This window comes from Monoraphidium neglectum (assembly GCF_000611645.1).
Source record: "Monoraphidium neglectum strain SAG 48.87 unplaced genomic scaffold scaffold00766, whole genome shotgun sequence".
In the NCBI taxonomy this organism is placed as follows: domain Eukaryota; kingdom Viridiplantae; phylum Chlorophyta; class Chlorophyceae; order Sphaeropleales; family Selenastraceae; genus Monoraphidium; species Monoraphidium neglectum.
This window is the reverse complement of record NW_014012862.1, coordinates 1-19,309: the sequence shown is the minus strand read 5'-3', so window position 1 is coordinate 19,309 and position 19,309 is coordinate 1. Positions and strand designations below refer to the sequence as shown.

At 65.4% G+C, this 19,309-nt stretch overlaps 5 protein-coding genes across 5 annotated transcripts; 3 read left to right on the top strand and 2 right to left on the bottom strand.

Annotated features, from left to right (window-relative positions):
* Positions 1-3,175: 3,175 nt before the first annotated feature.
* MNEG_5220 (elongation factor EF-1 alpha subunit) lies at positions 3,176-6,234 on the bottom strand (the record flags this gene model as incomplete). Its single annotated transcript, XM_014046308.1, has 8 exons — positions 3,176-3,182; positions 3,368-3,465; positions 3,692-3,985; positions 4,215-4,445; positions 4,731-4,919; positions 5,221-5,409; positions 5,603-5,706; positions 5,955-6,234. The coding sequence occupies 8 exons, from the start codon at positions 6,232-6,234 to the stop codon at positions 3,176-3,178; spliced, it is 1,392 nt and encodes a 463-aa protein (XP_013901762.1).
* Positions 6,235-7,468: 1,234 nt separating this feature from the next.
* On the top strand, positions 7,469-8,429 carry MNEG_5219 (60S ribosomal protein L24-2; the record flags this gene model as incomplete). The annotated part of the gene is made up of 3 exons (XM_014046307.1): positions 7,469-7,615; positions 7,823-7,905; positions 8,150-8,429. The coding sequence occupies 3 exons, from the start codon at positions 7,469-7,471 to the stop codon at positions 8,427-8,429; spliced, it is 510 nt and encodes a 169-aa protein (XP_013901761.1).
* A 928-nt stretch (positions 8,430-9,357) lies between these two features.
* On the bottom strand, positions 9,358-11,961 carry MNEG_5218 (Rhomboid protease gluP; the record flags this gene model as incomplete). Its single annotated transcript, XM_014046306.1, has 3 exons — positions 9,358-9,572; positions 11,352-11,619; positions 11,893-11,961. The coding sequence occupies 3 exons, from the start codon at positions 11,959-11,961 to the stop codon at positions 9,358-9,360; spliced, it is 552 nt and encodes a 183-aa protein (XP_013901760.1).
* Positions 11,962-13,409: 1,448 nt separating this feature from the next.
* MNEG_5217 (hypothetical protein) lies at positions 13,410-14,071 on the top strand (the record flags this gene model as incomplete). The annotated part of the gene is made up of 2 exons (XM_014046305.1): positions 13,410-13,636; positions 13,882-14,071. The coding sequence occupies 2 exons, from the start codon at positions 13,410-13,412 to the stop codon at positions 14,069-14,071; spliced, it is 417 nt and encodes a 138-aa protein (XP_013901759.1).
* A 936-nt stretch (positions 14,072-15,007) lies between these two features.
* MNEG_5216 (adhesin-like protein) lies at positions 15,008-19,239 on the top strand (the record flags this gene model as incomplete). Its single annotated transcript, XM_014046304.1, has 4 exons — positions 15,008-15,136; positions 15,391-15,686; positions 15,925-18,740; positions 19,001-19,239. Coding segments are annotated over 4 exons (3,480 nt in total), but the record flags the coding sequence as incomplete, so codon positions are not given.
* Positions 19,240-19,309: the final 70 nt, after the last annotated feature.

The following is a 19,309-nucleotide window of genomic DNA, read 5'->3' as shown; positions in this document are numbered from 1 at the left end:
GCGGTGGGACTATGGGGTTGCCTGGGGCCGCGCGGGCTCTTGGACACTCGGCATTGCCGCCAAAATCGAGGGCCGCTCAGCTGTGCTGGCTTGGGTGGCTGAGCAGACATGAAGTGGGAAACTTAATGTCATGGTGAAGTAATTTTGAACAACGATGACGCAAGATCAACTCCAGCAACGCATGCCTTGGTGTCGCCTACCGCCGCAACTGGCGCCGCTGCGTTGCCCTGCCGCTGCCCGCGGCATCAAATTCAAGCAGTTGTCGCGGGGCTGCGGCGGGGCAAGCGAGTGCGCGCTCGCTCCTGCACGCACGACCACAGGGATTGCCGCCGCGGAGCGCCGGTGCAGAAGCTCGGACCGCGCTGCGCTGCGGTCTCTCACCGGCGAGCGCGGGGGCGCCTGCACTTCGCACTCTGGCCCGGCATATCGTCACCAAACGCGCCCCGCGCCGCTCGCCGGGCTGCAAGCCCCAATTTTCGCCCCTTTGAGCGGCGCGCGCTGCTTCCACGCGCCCCAGCCCGCAAGGGCACGGCCGCCGGCTCGTATTCGAGCGCCGCGGCTCCAACGCTCGGCGGACCCGGCCCCTCCGAACGCGCCGGCCACCGCCGCATTGCACCGTGCCGGGCGGCGTGGCCGGGGCTACTAGCGTAGTACGACCCTCATTGACTGCACACGACCCTCTCGGCACCGATTATGGCTTGGCACCTGGCAGCAGCACTTGCGCACCCCCAACGCTCAGATCCCTCAGCCGATGGCGCCCCTTACCAAATCAGGCTCTGAAGGGGTTGCATAAACCCCTCCTATATCCGTCCCGCCACTCTACTTTTCTGCGGACCCAAAGCAATACTGCAGAAGCCCTGTTTGGTCAAGACCCCAGCAACCCCCGCCACGCCCAGCGCTCCCATGCGCCCGCCGCCGCCGCACGTCCGATCCCAGGCGCGCCCGCGCCGCGCCCGCCCCGTCGCGCGCGCCCGCCTCTGCCGCGCCCCATCTGTCGCCGCAGTCCTTCGCGGCAGACGCCCAGATTTTCCCGCGCCTTTGCGCCCGTGATTGGGGCACACCGTCCGCCGCCCCGCGTCAGCGCGCGCCCCGCGACCTCTCAACGCCACCGCCTCACCTCACCTGCGTTTCTTCGGCCCTTGGGGCGCCGCTGGCACTCGCCGCTAAGCACCGGCTCCGCGCACAGCGCGGCAGGCGGCGGGGGGCAACTGCCTTGAAGCTCGCCCAACCCCGCCCAGCGAGCAGCTTCCAATTGGCACCATAGAGCCGTCCGGCCGCTTGCACGTGCGACACCGCGCGCTCGCCCGAAATTGGTCAGCGGCCCATGCGGGCCATGCGGCGGCTGGGGGCGCTCGCTCGCTTCGCCTTTGCCGCCGCACGACTGCTCTCGCTTACATGGGCCCGGCTTGCACCTGGCGCAAGGCCGGGGCGCAGGGGTACCAGCAACCGCAGCCGCAGCAGCAGGCCGGCAGCAGCGCGGCACCAGCACGCGGGGGCGCATCCCGCGAGCGCCCCCGCACCTCTATCTCCCACCCGCGCAGGCCGCCTGCGCGGTCGCCGCACGCCCGCACGCCCGCCCGCCCGCCCGCCTGCCCGCACGCCCACATGCCAGCGCGCCCCGCCGGGCGGACGCGTGAGCTTGCGGCGCCCGGCTGCGGCGGCAGGCGCAAGGGCAGCCCGCCAGAAACTCGGGCCTGCCTGATTGCGGCGCAGCGGCCACGCACAGCCATAAACTGCACGCACAAACCACTCAACGTCACCTGACCTGCCTTTTTGGAATGCGGCCCTAGGGTGCGCCCACGCACGCCGCTCGCCCTATTGCGCTTGCAAGGTCTTGAGATGCTCAAGGGGACAACACGACCCGCAAATTGCTGCACAAAGGCGCGGCTGCGCGGTCTACCCGCAGCAGCCCGGGCCCGGCGGTTACGCAGCAGCGCCGGCGGCGGTCCCCGCCGCGCGGCCGTCGGCCCTCACATACAACAAAACCACGCATTGACTCATGACTTCGCTATTTAAGACTTTGGAGGCCGGCGGCCGCAGGTGACCGTCGTAACAAGCGCCCTGCGCGGCCGCGCCCCAGGCGGCAGCCTTTGCGAGGGCATATCTTTGGCTCTGCACGGCAGGTCAGGTGTGGGCCAGGCTTCCTTGCGGTGCGCCTCGTGGCTGCCCGTTTGCCGGCCCGATACAAAACGGATGAACGCCGCTCGACGCGCGCGGCGCGTGCGTGCCTGCGCTGAAAGTGCGGTGCGCGCATGTCGCTGCCATCCCGCAAGCTCAGTGGGTGGGGCACCTGAGTAACAAGGTTGGCTATCGGTGGAACGCGGCTGCCGCCCAAGGGTTCCTTTGGTGGCCGAGCGAATCCTGTGCCAGTGCAGCAGGGGGTTGCCAGACAGCGACCGGCCAGGCGTGTGACAGAGTGCTGCTGCGCTTGCTGGTGGGGCCCAGGTGCCGTTGCTGTGCACGTCATGTTGCACCCTTCTTGCTTGCCAATATCCTGCCACCCTTCCTGTCACTTAGAGCCATTATCAACTCACGCTTGCTATTCAGGGCCAATTTTGAGGCTTCCGAGTAGATGCTGTTTGCTTGCTCGAGCACCATCAGGTTGCTGTCTGCTGCGACGGGATCAACACGGGATCTTGCCTTGGCTCACCCCTTGTGCCTGCCGCCCCGTGCTGCCCTTGCTTTGCAGCGAGCCCACACCCCTGCTTGACAACCGACACACCCCGCAGCCCACAGAGCGACAGAGCTGCGCTGAGCGAGTGGCCTGCTGACGGACTGGTTCACAATGGGCCATATAATCCGCATTTACAGCCTCCTCAGGGTGCACTCACAGTGAGAACTTGGAGCCGAAAGTCGCGGCAGCGCGCGCCGCACCCATCCGGCGCCACGAGGCCAGCGCCCCCACACACCTCGCCAAGCCATCAATGCGGAAGGAGGGGCGGTGGGGCGCGCGCAAGGCCCGCGTGCGCGCGAGGCGCGGCGCAGGGGGCGGCGGGGGGCCGCCCCGCTTCTCAGCCGCTGCGGACAGCAATGTGAAGCGCTCAACCTGCCGCGGCCGCCAGGCAGCCCAACGGCCGCACCGGGCACGCCACAGCAACTGCCAGCGCGGCCGCCGCCGCCGCGTGTCCGCCGTGGCGGCGAACCTCGCCAGCAGGGATGGACGGGGGTGAGCCGCTTACTTGCTGCGAGGTGGGACGAGAGGCGAGGTGGGGAGTAGGGTTAGCGTCAAGCAGGGCACAAACACTGTTGGCTGCAACAAGTTGGGAGGCACGGACGGCTGCTTTGAACCACAGGCAGCAACATTTCGCCGGGCCAGACCAGGCACGCGACCCCTCTGGCCCCCCCATAAGAGCCTCAGTCTACTCACTGGGAGACGGCGGTAACCTTGCCGAGCATGACCGCGGTGTTGCCGTCCAGGAAAGCGATGCGGGACAGGCCCTCGCACGCCTTGAAGTGGTCCACCACCTGGAAAGGACGCACGGAGGCGGGGGTGGGGGATCAGCAGGGGTGGAGGCGAGGCGAGGGACGCACAGGGCTGGCAAGCGCGGCCTGCTGCCGGCCGGCTCGCCCGCGTGCTGCAGGCCCTCTCTGGGCGGGGAAATCCACCCGCGCCGTCCAGGCCAGCCCTGAAAGCCCAGTGCCCTGCCCGGCCGGCCCCGCCACATGCCATCCCCATGCCCGCGGCGCTCACCAGGGGCTGGCAGGGCTCGAACACGACCTCCGCCATCTCGTTGGCCTTGAGGGCGTGGGGGGCGTCCAGCTTCTTGCCACCAGTCTCCTTGCCGACCTTCCAGTTGATCTTGGTGATCTTGCAGGCCGAGCGGCCGCACCGCACGAAGCCGATGGGGCTGTAGCCAGCCTTGACCTCGCCGGGGATGTCCAGGGTCTGGATCTGGGCGGTGAAGTCCTTGCAGGGCTTGAGGGTCTGGTCAGACTTGAGGATCATCACGTCGCCGGTGCGGGGCATGTTGCCCTTGTCCAGGCCCTGGGGAGGCGGGTGTCCAGTGTAAGGGTAAGTACATGCGCATGGCAATGTGTGCGCGTGTGAAAGAAGGTACGGCGACCACGTGGGCACAGCAGGGCTTGCGCGCCAGGAGGCAGCAGCAGCCAGGTCGGTTCACCAGGGAGTGAGCAACAGCTCCACCGTTGCTGCCGCGCCGGCCCCTCCCGTCGTGGCACCCGCCGCCCCCCTGTGGCCGCTGCCCGCGCCGCACCTTGATGTTCATGCCGACGTTGTCGCCGGGGCCGGCCTTGTCCACGCGCTTGTGGTGCATCTCCACGGTGAACACCTTGCCCACGCAGGGGTTGGCGGTGGTGTGGGTGGGCAGGAAGATCACCTCATCACCGGGCTTCACGATGCCCTGCTCCACGCGGCCGGCCAGCACATCACCCACACCCTTGATCTTGTACGCGCCAGAGATGGGCACGCGCAGGGGGGCGTCGGTCTGGAGGGGGGACACAGGGGGAGGGGGGAGTGGCCGAGGAGGGTGTCAGAAAGCGAGTTGTGTGGTAAGATGGGGCCATCGCAGAGCTGGGTGCGTGGAACTGGTTAGTCAGGCCGTCACAGCTGCTGCGATGTGTCGAGGGCAACGCCTGCTTGACCGCTTCCCGCCCACACAAAAAACTCCCTCACAGGTGCAGACACCGGGTGCCCCATCACGCGCACAGGCACGCCTGTCCGTGCGCAGCGTCCCGCAATGCACGCATGCACACATCGGTGCGGGGCGCACCTTGCGCTCGGGCACGATGACCATGTCGTTGAGGGCGTCCAGCAGGGTGGTGACCTTGACGGTGCGGGCGTCGATGGTCTTCACCTCCACGCCGTCCCACCACTTCATGTTCTCGCTCTTCTTGATCAGGTTGTCGCCCATCCAGCCCGAGATGGGCACCACGGGGACGCTCTTCTCGATGAAGTCGGGCTGTGGTGAGGGGGGATTTCGGGCGGGAGGGAGGCATGACAAACATATTAAATTAAGTGCATGGACAGTGTGTGTGGCTACTTTGTAGCAGCATGCTTGAGCACCCTCTGGTGTCAGCAGCTGCCGGCATGCGCAATGCTTTGTCCACCTGAGCCTGTGAGGGCGGCTGGCCAGCTGCCCGGTCGCATCGAATATCCCCCTCCAGATCACCCTGACAGCGGCCCTCTGACCGCGCGGCGGCGCCATCGTCAAGCCGGGCCCTGCTGCAGGGTCCCGCACCCCGCAACCGCCCACCCCGCACCTTCCAGCCGACGCGCGCGAGCATGTGCTTCATCTCGTCGCGGATCTCCTTGTAGCGCTCCTCCTTGTAGCCGGCCGTGTCGCTGTCCATCTTGTTCACGCCGATGATGAGCTGGCGCACGCCCAGCAGGTTGATCAGGCGCGCGTGCTGGCGGGTCTGGCCCTGGATCTCACCGGCCTTGTGGTCACCCTGGGGGGTTTCGGAAAAAAGGGGCGCAAGCCCGTTAGCATCCTGCGTGGCGCGCCTGCAGCTGCAGCGTCTACAATAACACCGCTTGTCCCGAAAGCCGCTGTGTTGATCAGCGTCTGACCTCAGACTGCAGAGAAGCGCCCGTGCCCGCGACCGGGCAGAGCGGGCCCAAACCCCATCGGTGAGTGCGCACCTTCTGGATGGCGGTGGTGAAGTTACCGTCGGCGGGCACCATCAGCAGGCACACGTCGGCCTGGGCGGCACCAGAAATCATGTTCTTGATGAAGTCCCTGTGGCCTGTTGAGAAGCGAGCGTGCGGGAGAGCGAGCAGCACAGAGGTGGGTGGTGGCGCAACCACCAGCAGATCGCGCCAGATCACCCGCTGTGCAGGTACAACACAACAACTGTTGCTGTTAATTGCCGCGCATGCAGCGAGCTGCAATCCTACGAGCAGCCCCATACAAGATTGGATATGTGACATCATGTCACCATGACCACATTGCCAAGCAGCTGTGCAGCATGGTGCGCCACGCCTCGCAGCGCACCGGGGGCGTCGATGATGGTGTAGTGCCACTTCTCGGTGAAGAACTCCTTGGTGGTGCAGGCGATCGTCACACCGCGCTCGCGCTCCTCCTTCTGGCGATCCATGTAGAAGGCGAAGGCGAAGGACTGCTTGCCCAGGGCAGCGGCCTCCTCCTTGAGCTTCTCCAGCTCACGCTCAGGGATACCGCCGAGCTCAAAGAGCAGGCGGCCGGTCGTCGTCGACTTGCCAGAGTCGACATGACCGCAGATAACGATGGAAAGATGCTGCTTGCCCTCGGCCATGGTGCCTGGGGGTCAGAAAGACGCGAGGCCACGGGGATCAGAGGCGGACCTGTTGCAGCGATCTGCGGGTTAGCCTACCGCCCTAGGGGCCGCTTGGCCACGCATGGATGGCTACATATCGTGCTGATATAAGACCAGCACCGGAGGGCACCATGCGGAGCCCCTGACGCCGTGTGAGGCAGCACCAAACCGAGCGGCTGTGCATGGCGGCCTCGCCTTTCTGGAGCGCTGCAACGCAATGCCGCGGCCACAGTTCATGCTCAGGACCTCCCTACGTTCCCTCCCACGCCAGCACGCCTGTTGAGGGGCTGCGGAGGTGCAGCACGAAGGCGCACCTTCTGTTCCGGTCTTGGTGGCTGCGTGTGTAGCAACAGGCGACGGAGGCCTGTGCAAAGTCCCGTTGGAAAGGAGGAGGCACACCCGCGTTGTTGTTTTCGTGCTGCAAGCACACGTTCTGGCGACCCCTCAGCTCCTGCGGGAACAAAATGCCTGACGAGTCTAGACGACGCCCTCTTGACAGCCCCAAGTGGTTGACGTATCCGGAGTCCTTTCGAAGGTGAGCGGGGCTTGCGCGGAGAGACTGCACCTGTGCGCGCAGCCTCCGGGTCGTGGCACAGCGCTCCCCGCTGTGGCGTCTGTTAAGCCTGACATGTTTTTCAGGGCGTTTCTTCGATATCCAGAGCCCTCAGCTGGCAGCCAGTGCCGCATCAGCCAACGGAGGCCAGGCAGTGATCGGTGCCGCCTGGCCCTCAAGGCCTTCCAGTCGTGCTTGGCAGTATGCAAGAGGGTTATCAGTTTCGCCGAGTGCAGCGCTGACGAGCTGCGCAGCGGCTCGGCCGCCGCTGCAGGCTTGTACTGTGAGCAGCTGGGCGGCGGCGCTGCTTGCTGCAGCAACCACAGCCGCAGCACGGCGGACTGGTGTGAAGTCGCAGCACAATGATTGCTTTGGCGTCAGGTGCACGGCATCACCCGGCAGCCTGCCCAGCTGGCATACATCAGGCCGGCTGTGACGGAGAGCAGTGATCGCACCAGTCCCAGCATGGGGCAGACAGCAATGCTCGTGGAGCGATAGCATTCCAGGCAGACAATGCATAGCAACCCGTAGTTGCAGGAAGGAATGACATGTGCCGACAGCAAGGACTCCAGTGCGCAGAGCTGTGGCAGTTGTGGCCCTAGCAGCAGCCCACCGTCCATGATCTTTTCTGCCGTGCAAGAATTTGCAACACCCCTTTGCATGTGGACGCGTTCCGATCCGCAGGACCTTGAGCAGCAGCGGGGCACAGCGGCAGTCATGGTGCTTAAGACGACGCTGTGCCGCTTCAGCGGCCTGCGGATCTACCCCGGCCGCGGCATTCTGTTCATCCGGGTGGACAACCAGCAGGTGCGCGCCTGGCTGGTGTGGACTGCGCGACTTGACAGAGTTTCTTAGCGTCCGCTGCACACAGCTCTCAACGCGCAGCGCTGCACGCGGCAGTGGCAGCAGCGCAGCCTGCACGGCCCAACGGTCTGCTGCAGCAGCCGTCGCGTCGGACCGCGCTCACCGCGTTGCCGTGTGGGCCCCACCTCGCCCGCTGTGTGAAATTTGCAGTACCTCTTCCTGAACAAGAAGACGAAGAGCCTGTACCACAACAGGCTGCGCCCCGCCAAGCTGGCGTGGACCACCACGTACAGGTGCGCCGTCATGGGGCGGCCAGGGGTGGTTTGGGCTGCCCGCACTGCACGAGATTGCGGGAAGCGCCGCGGCGTTGCAGGACACGCAGCTGGGGTGGCAGCTCGCAGGCTCCATGTGCGTGATGGTGCTTTTGCACCTGGCAAGCTGCAGCTGTGGGTGCATCTCTCTTCTTGTGCTACGCCTGCTGCACCGCTGGCCTCAGATTTTGCCTTGTGTGTACTTGCACAACCCAACCCTAAACAGGAAGCAGCACAAGAAGGACCAGGTGTCCGAGGTCTCTCGCAAGAAGCGCCGCACCGCCAACAAGGCCACCGCGCGTGCGCTCACCGGCGCGTCCCTCGAGGTCATCAACAAGCGCCGCGCGGAGAAGCCCGAGGTGCGCCAGGCCAGCCGCGAGGCGGCCATCCGCGAGATCAAGGAGCGCGCCAAGAAGGCCAAGGCTGAGAAGGCCAAGGCGCAGAAGGCGCCCGCCTCCAAGCAGCAGGCGCCGGCCGCCAAGAACATCGGCCGTGGCAAGCGCTGAAGCGGCGGCGCTCGCCGCTGAGCGGTCGGTAGCGGCAGCGGCGCGACCAGCAGCGGCGGCTACGCCTGCGGCGGCCGTGCACCCCCTGTAACGTTTGTTGCTCGCATCATGGCACATATCAAAACGAGCTTTCTTAGTCCAGTGGTTTCTTTGGTTGCTGATTTGAACAATCAATAAAACAGCCAGGGCCACAACTCCTCTGCACACTGTTGAACTGGATGACTAGAGCATGTGGCGAGACAAATAGTGAGTCAAACGAGCACGGGACGCTATGGTGTCTTGGCTCTCACTAAGATGTGCGGTGAGTTGGTTGGCGCCAGCAACGCCCAACACTGCTGTCAGCTGGTGTCACCAGCCACCTTTGACAAATCCATTCAGGGACAGGAATGGCATGCAGATCTGGGGTGGGGATCCTTGGCAACTTGTTACACAGTGGCTGCATCAGGCATGAACGCGTCCCGCAGCCGCACACAGAGCTTCACGCACGCCCCCTTCAGCGCCGGGCCCCCTGGCCCGATGCACAGCCCAGGATCTGACGCAATGTGCTGCAGGGCCGCGGCCAGCTGGCCCACAGTGCTGCAGATGCCTTCGGCCAGCAGAGGGAACGCATCTTGCAGCTCTGGCAACGCCGCGTGCGCCGTTAGCGCTGCATCCACTGCTTCGGCCAGGAGCGGCGGCAGCAGGCCAAGGGCAGGCGGAGGGGCTGTGGCAGCCGACAGGGCGGGCGCCCAAGCGGGCAGCTGCTCTGTGCAGAGCACCTGAGGCGGTGTGAAGATAGCAGAGGCGCTGGCCGTGTGAGCGGCGCCCATCGATTCCACGGCCGCAAACAAAGAGACATGAACCAACACGAGCGATTTCACTGGCTGCAGGGTGCATCTCGCCCACCGCAGGGGCTGGCGTACTTCACGCCTCCATGCCAGTCCAAGCCTCAGCTCACCCCTATCAGCTCCAGCAGCTCCTGGGACGACTCGAAAAGTGCCGCCTCACAGGCCATCATCTCATCACAGAGCGCACTAGGCGCGCCACCGCCCAACCCGCCGCCCCAGCCGCCACCCTCATCGCGCAGCTCGCCCGCCCGTGGCGCCGCCAGCGCGCTGCACAGGCGCCGCAGGTGCACGAAGCAGCCGCGCAGCAGCGCCGCACCTGTAGGTGGCAGCGACGCGAGTGCGTGCAGCGCGCAGCGCGCCTGCGCCGGCCCGGCAGCTGCCTGCCGCTGATGATCCTGGGCTGGCTGGCTGGTGGCAGGGGTGATGGGAATGGCCGCCTCCAGCAGTTGGCCTACCAGCTTTTCGACCACGGACAGCGCCGTGCCCCTGACGTCGCCTGTGCCTGGATCGCCTCCCTGCACCCCGAGGTCAAGAGACTGCAGCCTGTCTGTTGCTGCCGCGGCAGAGCGCTTTGCCGCACTGCCGGCTGTGCTGTCTCTGAAGGTTGGCGTGGAGCAGGACAGGCAAGCGGCAAGCGCGGCTGCACTCTCACGCAGGTACGCCTGGCTCAGGCTAGACGTAGGTGTGTGCAGCAGGGTACCAGACACAAAATCTGCCACCTCTGCCGCCGCACTGGCCGCGCCAGGCTTGCCCACAGGGCCGCGAAGCGCCGCCGCGCCGCCGCTGTCCAGGCGCAGCACCCGCACCATGCGTACGTTGGCGAGCAGCATGCCGGACAGTGCTTGTGCCTTGCCGCTCAACACGTCGCGAGCCACTTGGCTCGTCACATGCTCAGCGGCAGTGGCCACCTGCCGCGCCAGGGGCGCCAGGTCAAGCGCTGCCTCATTGCCATCATCCGGCTGCGTCCCAGGGCGGCCGTTTGAGAGTGGTGGCAGCCAGTGCTGCGGCAGGCTGTGCTGTGGAGCGCCAGAATTTCTTGCCGCACTATTCCCAATTGGTTGCTGCTGCTGCTGGTATGATGCGAGCCTTGCAGCTGCTTGCCTCAGCTCCACCGCCGTCGCCTGCTGCTGCTGCAACTCAGCCTCAACCCTGGCAACTTTACACCGCAGGTGCTGCAGCTCCTGGATCTGCCTACGTTTCTGCTGCACGATGGCTATAGCCAGGGCCTCACGGAGAGGATCGTGATCTGACGCGCGCGAAAGGCGGGTAACAGCGGGTGGAAGCGAGCTCATGGTTCGTGTGTAGATGCCCGTGCATATTTGACATATTATACAGCTGATCAGATGACGGTCGCTGCAAGAGGCTTATGTGTGTATATATGATACAGCCGCGCCGGCCTGCGTGGCACAGGCAGTGGCCGGCCGCCATCCCAGTGCCCAGTAATCACAGTGCCTTGCTAGTTGTTACGCATGCATGTACAGCTCAGACTAACGCCAGCCAGGATCAGGCCGAGATCAACATGCACATCACAAAGTAGCCGCCGCCAGATCCACACACACCGAATGCGCAGATACACGTACAGGCTGTCACCATTTTCCTGGCCGCGGGCCCATCAGCGCGACAATCGCTGCTCCGCCCAGTGCGCCGCCAAGGTGCGACCTGAGCGTGTGTGGTGGGGGCAAGCGGCTTCAAGCGGGACATCACGCACAGGAACTCGATCACTGCATGGAATTCCCGTCTTTTTCCTTTGCATGCACCCAGCACGAATGCTGCCAGCTCCGATACCTGCACAACCCACAATGCACATGGACCCACCAGCCATCGACACTGTGCGAGCCAATCTGGATGAGGGCGTTGATGCCAACCACTTGCGCAAACCAGCTCAAGTCACTGCCGCTCAGGTGAAAGGTGTGACGGTTCAGCCAGCGGAACGCGACTGCGCAGAGCACAAGGGCGGCGAATGCATGGGGGCTTGGGAACAAAGAGGATGGTGTTGAGCAATGTGGTGATGACCCGGCTTTGCCATGCAATGCTGCAAGCAGCTCTATGAGCAGCTCGCAAGAGACAACATATGCGTACGTGGTCTGCCTCTCACCATAGGCGCCAAAAAGCCCCGAAATTGACGAGCTCGCGCCCACCGCCATGCTGAACCCGGTCGAGCCCATCCACCACGAAAGCGCGTTGCCCGTCACAGCGGACGCGGCGTACACGGCGGCGAAGCGCGTGCGCCCCAGGATTGCCTCGACCGAGGGCCCGATCATGTACAGGGACAGCGTGTTGATGGCCAGGTGGAAGAGGTTGGCGTGCACCAGGGCGGGCGTCAGCAGCCGCCACACCTCGCCCTGGCTGACCAGGTGGTTCACCTGTGAGCGAGTGTGGCCAAAGGTTGGCAGGAGGTGAGACTCTGTCGGGCTGGTGTCTTCTCAACAAGCTTGAAATGTGGGCGGGCGGGCAGGCCGCCGCCCTCGTGAGCATGCACGGGCCGGGGTTAACCAGGCACAGGCCAGCACGCAGGCTGCCATCAACACAGAGCCCCATGGAGGGCAGGGTCTACAGTCCCCACAGGCAGCTGGCAGCAGGCAGCGGCACCAGGCAGCAGGGCGGCTGGGCTGGGCACGAGGCACCCTGGGACCTACTCTCGCGAGCTTGAGGACCAGCCCTGGATACGCCTGCTGCAGCAGGTACATCCCGCCATTCAGCGCCATGATGAGCTCTGACACCCGCCTGTCCGGGCTAAAGAAGCCCCACCTATTGCTGCGCCAGTTGCGGTCCATCCGCTGCCAGTTTGGGGTCAAGCTAGCGAGCGCCATGCCCGCGGGCGCAGTGGCTGCGGCTGCGGCTGCAGCGGCGGCACCCAGGCCGAGGCCAAGAGGGCTGATGGCGCTTGGCGGCGGCGACGGGTGCGCGCAGCCGGGGCCTGACGCGGCGGTGCTGTTTCTGGCGCAGTTGCTGGGGCTGCCGGCACTGGCACCCCAGCCTGTACTGTAGTCGCCTCTTTTGGCAAGTCGTGCCTGTACCAAGGACAGCAGGCTGTACCTCAGGGCCAAGCCGCCGCAGCCGGCAGCAGCGAGCACCTCAGCACTGGGGGGTGCCATCCAAGAACGGGCGTGGACGTGGGCGCCTCCGCGGGAGATCCTGCACACGGGGAGAGCAAGATTTTGGCCGGTGGTTGCTCCATGAGGGAGCAGATTTCTGCAAGCCAGAAGCGCTAGCATCTCAAGCTGCCCCGAGGACATGGTGCAAACAACTCACAGCCCACCAACGCAGCTAGGCCCTCACGTGTCTCTTTGCTGCGCGCTCCTGGGACGCACCCGACATCGGACGTTGCCTCTTCTGGCAGACTCGCAGCCTTGGCTACTGAACTCCAAGCGCTCTGCAGGAAGCAGGTACAGGTGTATATGAGGTTGATAATGACTGCAAACCTCAGAATGGATCAAGATTGATTCAAAATCTGCAGGACACGCGATGTTGCAAGCGCTCAAAGCGACGTGGTGCGCCGCGGCGTGCTGCCTGCGGCCTGGTCCTGCTGAGGCCTGCTCACCTGGCCCCCTCTATTGCGTAACAGCAGTGTGCCAGCAATGTTGCTCAGGCTGCGCTTCATGGTACTGGAACGTGCGTGGTGCTCTGCTGGATTGCTGGCCGGCCAAGATTCCTAACTGCGAGCGGCGACACGCCCCGGCGTCCGTGCAGGTCGCAGTGTTGAGAGCAGCCGCACAGCAGCCCGTGCCTAGGCGCGGCGGGTGCGCATGCTTGCTGTGAGCCTCATTGGAGCTGGCGGTGAAATTATGAGCTGTGCTGCAAGAAGAATGTTGGCAAGATCAGTCTGATCTTTGGTGAAAATGCTACCGTAGTCGATGGCGCGTACGATATGTTACATGATTGATTGCACACTCGTATGGTAATAATAACCGGTATCTCCTCCGCACTCGCAGCCCTCTTCTTTGGGTCAACTGGCCGCAGGCATCACCACACGCGTAGCCCCTGTTGCGAGCGCGTTCAAGTTGCAATAGCACCAACCAAATAATTACGCGCCCCTGCTGCGTGACGATCACCAGGGGCCTCCACCAGTGCTCGCCGCCGCCACTGCCGCCGCCCGCCGCTGCTGCTGCCGCTCCTGCCGCTCCTGCGCCAGTCGGCCGCCGTTGTATTCACGATGAAGGTAGGGTTTGGAGGAAAGGCTGGACAGAAGAAGAAGAGCAAGAAGAAGGGCGGCAAGGCAAAGAAAAGCAAGGGTGGTGACGCGGCCATGAAGGACGTCGCAACTGAGCAGCATGTGGAGGCGGCTCAGGCCGTGCAGCCGACAGCAAAGGACAAGCAGCGCAATCGCATGGCACTCAAGCAGCAGCTGAAGGTCAAGGTGGCCGGCTTGAAGTCGCACAGGTGCATGGGGCGCAGAACGACCGCGGGCGTGGGTTGTCTTCAGCCACTGCAGAGCGCAGCGCAGGCAGACACCAGCATCAGTCCCACGGTCCAAAACATGGTCGGCCAGCATATGATTTGTTGTAACCGCAGCCCTGCTGACGTCCTGCTGACAAGCGTCCGCCATCCGAGAGAGTGGTCAGTGGCTACCCCACCCTCGCCATCACATCATCTAGTGCGTGCCACACCTTCCCCCCCCCCCCCAGGCAGAAGCTCACGAAGCTCGCAGCAAACAAGGACGCACGCCGGTCGCTCAACAAGGAGATGCGCTCTCTTGTCAAGGAGCAGCTGGGCATCTCCAACAAGGGGCGCAGCAGCGAGGCCAGCAAGGCAGGGGGCAGTGGTGAGCAGCCGGCTGCTGGCGGGGGTGGGGGCGGCGATACCATGGCCGAGTAGAGGAGGTGCTCCAGCGCCTTTGTCGCTCATGAGGAAATCGGAAGGATGGCACGCACATGTGCCTTGTCATCAAACACGATTGCGTTGCTTGATGCAACTGGTTTGAACGGTGTTGACTCGTAACATGTTTGACCACCGCTTGCATGGGCACTGGCAAGCCACATGAAGTGCCCATTTTGCTCATAATTTGTAAGTTACCAAGATTTCGGGCGTACAAAGGAAGGGGTTGACACATGCGGGGGCTGAATGGGCTGCGGCAGGCGCCCCCACCCCGTGGCGCCAGCGGCGAGTGCACCGTGTCGGCGCGGCTGGGCGTGCAGCCAGGACAGGAGCATATGGTGGTTTCAAGCATACTTGAGGGCCAGTATCGCGTTGCGGGCCAGCAGCACGTCGAGTCCACACGCGGGGCACCAGCATGAGCAAGCGTCCTGGGGACGGTGTTTGCCACGGTGTCGTGAGCCACCCGTCTCAAATGGTTTGTTCGGCGCTCGCTTTACAAGACTTCTAGCTCAAATCACCGTTTGCCATCTCGACAAGTTGTCCAAGTGCAGAAACAGCAAGCCCATCATCAGCAGCCCAGGAGGGCGCCCTCCTAGATGGTGGGAGGTGGATAATGAAAGTTGGCCGCGCGCCTCCCGGACTCAGCGTTCGGTGGCAGCACGGGTGCCGATGCTGCAGCAGACGCGCGCTGTGCAGGCAGTCGCGGCACCATGCTGTGGTTGATCATTGTTACGTCGAGGACTAGGACTATGCTGCGGGCACTGGCTGGGGCAGCCGCTGCTGGCGGCGCACCAGCTGCTCGCCGGAACTGCGTGTGACCCGGCGCGTCCCAATGATGGGTGCTCATGACCTACGCGCTACCCCTGTTGCAGGGCGGGCACTCCGAGGGGACCAAAAGCTAGCCTTTTGAGGAGTGGTGGCAGCAGAGGGGCTGCCATGGGGCCGGGCGCGAGCTCGGCAGAGCGGCGGCACCTGGGCCAGGAGGTGGCGGAGCTGGTCCTCAAGAGCGCGCCGCTGCTGCTCGTCGCCCTGCTGCTGGCGGTGCTGCCCTTCTCTGCAGCACAGGTGATTTTTTGAGTAGTTTACTGAAGGCACTTGATGCTGCGGAGTGTGTCCCGCGTGCTGTTGGTGTTGCAGGCGCTTTGTTTGCACGCGGGGCCTAGTAAGGGAATGGGCAGCTTCGCGTGCGGGTGACGCTCGTCGAATCAGCGACCACACGATATGTATGAAGGCCCACTTGATGCTCACCCGATTTGCCAATGCATTACCGGCGCCGCATGTGCCCTTGACATCCTCATGCACCCACTTGCACCGTGCAGGACGCCTGCATGTTGGGGCCCTGGCAGGCGGGCGGTGGTGTGCCAGCGTACGCGACCCGCAGCGTCCAGGTGGCCAGCTGGGGCGACTTGCAGCAGTACGTGGACCAGGCGGTTGGGCCCACTGTGCTGGTGGTGCGGGCCTTGAAGCAGCCGCTGTCCGCCGCCAGGACTCTAGTAGTGTCCAAGCCAGACATTGTCATCACAACGGCCACAAGCTACGACCCCACGGGTGCAACCTTTGCTGGGCCCAGTATCAGGGTGAAGTGTGGCGCGGCGAAGACGGCTGTGGCTATCAAGTGAGTTGAGCAAGCTGAGCGGCAGCATTGCAGTTCGGATTGCAAGCTTCCATGCTGCGCCGGGCGCGCACCTGTTGGGAGTTGGCTGGCCATGCATGACAGCAATTAGTGCATGCTGTTCATGAAGCTCAGTGCCGAGACCACGTGCAGCAGGATACCCGCGCTGTGCCTCCTCTAATTGTTTCTGCTAGCTTCTTAACTCCTGCGTGCCTATGCACCCTGTCCACGTCACAACCAGGGCGTCGGGGGTCGTGCTGCAAGGCTTCAACATCACCGGCTGCACCACTAGCGCAGTCAGTGTCGCCTCTCCAGTGGCTGCGCGCGCGGTGGTGCTCTCAGATCTTGATCTGGTTGCCAACGAAGGCATGACCGGCGCCGGCATCTATGCAACGCGCGGGGCGCTTGTTCTGCGCCGCTGTGCTTTGATAGAGAATTCCGCGCGAGACGCCGGCGGCGGTGTGTACGCGGCGGGCACGGCGGTCTGGGTGGACACCTGCGACATGCAACGCAACGGCGCAGCCGCAGGCGGCGCGGTGGCGGTCAACGGCGGCCGCCTGCTTGTCAGCGGCAGCCATCTATTTGACAACATCGCAGACGGCCTGGGTGGCGGCCTGATGGTGCGTGGCGCGACGCTGCCAGCCGGCGGCTGCTGGGGCGCGCCGTCGATTGGTGTGCGCGTGATGTCGTCAAACATCAGCGGCAATGCGGCCGACAACGGCGGCGGCATTGGTGTGCTGCAGTCTGCGCTGGTCGCGCAGGATGTGCAGATGTGGAACAACGGCGCGCTGAACCAGGGCGGCGCCATCGCAGCCGCCGGCGCGGGCGCGGTCAACCTGACCGCGGTGGTGATGGACAGCAACCGCGCCCGCAACGGCGGCGGCCTGCACCTGTCCGACGCCGGCCGCCTGATTTTCGAGGGCGTCACAGCCCACAACAACACCGCGACTGCAGCGGGTGGTGTGCTGTACGTCAACGGCTCGGGCAGCTCTGTCCTGCTCAGCAACAGTCTGTTTGACTACAACTGGGCCAAGCTGCTCGGCGGCGTCGCGACCATCAAGGACGGCAACACAGTTAACATCTGGCGATCCAATTTCACGCGCAACGAGGCAGAGATGGCGGCGGGCGTGCTGTACGGCCGCTACATCAACGTCACGGTGGAGCAGTCGCGCTTCGCCCTCAATTGGGCCGGCCGCGACGGCGGCGCGCTCTACTGCGCCGGCTTCTGCGACTGGCAGATCCGCGCCAGCAACTTCTTCAACAACACCTGCCCCCAAAACGGCGGCGCGATCTTTGGCTGGAACATGGCCGCGAACGTGACGGCCAGCAGCTTCGACATCAACGCGGCAAACGCGCTCGGCGGCGCGATCTCCATGGCCAACAGCACCATCGTGATTGAGGGCTGCAAGCTCTACGGCAACCAGGCCACCGGCACCGACGCCGCGGGCGGCGCGATCTACAGCCAGTTCAGCACCTGGTCGGTTCTCAACTGCGACCTGCAGCAGAACCTGGCGCCCTGGGGCGGCGGCGTGTATTTGGTCAACAGCACGCTGTCTGTGCTGGACACCCTCATCGCCAACAACAGCGCGTTCAGCTCGGGCGCCGGCGTGCACGTGCTGAATTCAGAGGCGGTGCTCACGACGACAGTGATGCACGACAACCTGGCGCGGCTGCACGCGGGCAGCCTGTACTGCCAGGCGAGCGACTGCACCGTGGAGGAGGGCAACTTTTTCAACGAGAGCTCCAAGGGCGGCGCCGGCAGCGTGTTTGCCACCAGTGGCAACCTCACGCTCATGTTCACCAACATCACGGGCGGCTTCGCCGGCAGCAGCGAGGGCGGCGGCGGCGTGCTGCTGCGCGCCGCCAAGCTGCGCATGCGCGGCTGCCGCATCGCCGAGAACAGCGCGCTCGACGGGCCGGGCGGCGGGCTGCAGCTCGACAACGTGAAGGAGGCGTTTGTGGACAGCAGCTCCTTTGAGGCAAACAAGGCGGCGCAGGGCGGCGCGATCGCCGCGATCGCGAGCGTCCTCGCGCTGCGCCGCTCCAGCGTGCGCGCCAACGAGGCGAGCGTCGGCGGCGGCGTCGCGCTGCTCGGCGGCAGCCGCGCGCTGCTCAACTCGACGGACGTCGCCGGCAACCGCGCGGCCGTCGGCGGCGGCGCGGCGTCGGACAACTCGACGTTTGCGATGACGCAGGGCAGCGTGGCCGGCAACGACGCGCGGTGGCTGCTCAACACGGGGCGGACCTACACCTTCGGCGGCCAGCCCACCCTGGCGGGCCTCGGCGGCGGCGTCTTCTCCCGCGGCGGGGCGCTCGAGATCACCTCGGCGGACGTGGCGCACAACAGGGCCGAGGCGCACGGCGGCGGCGCGTACGCGGACAACGCACGGCTCGCAGCCACCAACGCGCACTTTGTCAACAACACCGCCGGCGGTGAGGGCGGCGCCGTCAAGCTCGCCAACGCGCAGCCGCGCAGCCGGGTCGAGGCGGGCGCGTTCCACAACAACACGGCGGCGGCCGGCGGCGCGCTGGCGGTGGTCACCCTCAGCATCGGGACGGACCTGGAGCTCACCGCCTGCCTGTTCAAGAACAACACGGCGGCGCAGCTGGGCGGCGGCGCGGTGCGCGCCGCGGGGCCGATGGCGCTGCTGATCCAGGGCGGCGAGATGGCCGCGAACCGCGCACGCGGCGGCGGCGGCGCCGTCCTGGCGGAGGGCGCCAAGAGCGTGCGCGTGCGCGGCGCGCGGCTGACCGGCAACCGCGCTGGCGGCGTCGGCGGCGCGCTCGCGGCCGATGACTGCGGGGACGTGCTGCTCGAGGACACCGCCATTGAGAGCAACGCCGCGCTGTCCGGCGGCGGCGCGGCGCTGGTCGAGGGCCACAGCAGCGTCGCCGTGCGCAACTGCACCGTGCGCGGCAACGCGGCGACGGGGCAGACGGCGGGGCCGGTGGTGGACTGCAGCGTGGGGGGGACGGGCGGCGGGCTGTGCATCGACGCGGACTGCCCGGTGCTCCTCAACTCCTCGGTCATCTCCAACAATGTGGCCGAGAACGGAGGTGGGCCGCGGGCTGCTGGCTTGTTTTGTGGTGTCAGTCAGGGCTGGAGCCGCCCTTGCCCCAGAGGGTGCGTAGCGCTTGTCGGCGGCCCAACAGGACGTACTGAGTCTGGGCGGGCCCACCCAAGGCCGGCAGTGTCAGAAGAGCGCAGCGGCGCTGAGCATGCAGGGTGCAGTGGGTGGGCCAGCGCCCGCTGCTCTCGCTGCCCAACTCTCTTACCTAACCTTCCACCCCCTCATTCCCCGTCTTCACACCCTCAGGTGCGCTTGCCTTGAGCCTCTGCAGCGACCTGAAGCTCTGCACCCTCTCCATGGGGCGCATGACCTTCTCGAACAACACAGCCCTGCGCGGCGGCGGCGGCGCTGTGTTCCTCGGCTCCCCTCTGGAGCCGTCGCAGCTCGTCTGCAACGCGAGCGCCGACGCCGTGTTCCAGGCTTCGTCCGCTGAAGCTGGCAGCGTCAGCTCCGTCGCCAGCAACCTGCGGCTGGAGTCGATGGACGTGGACAGCCGCATCATGGCGGCCGCCGCGGCCGCGGCCGCCGCCAACGGCCTCGGCCACGGCCGCGCGT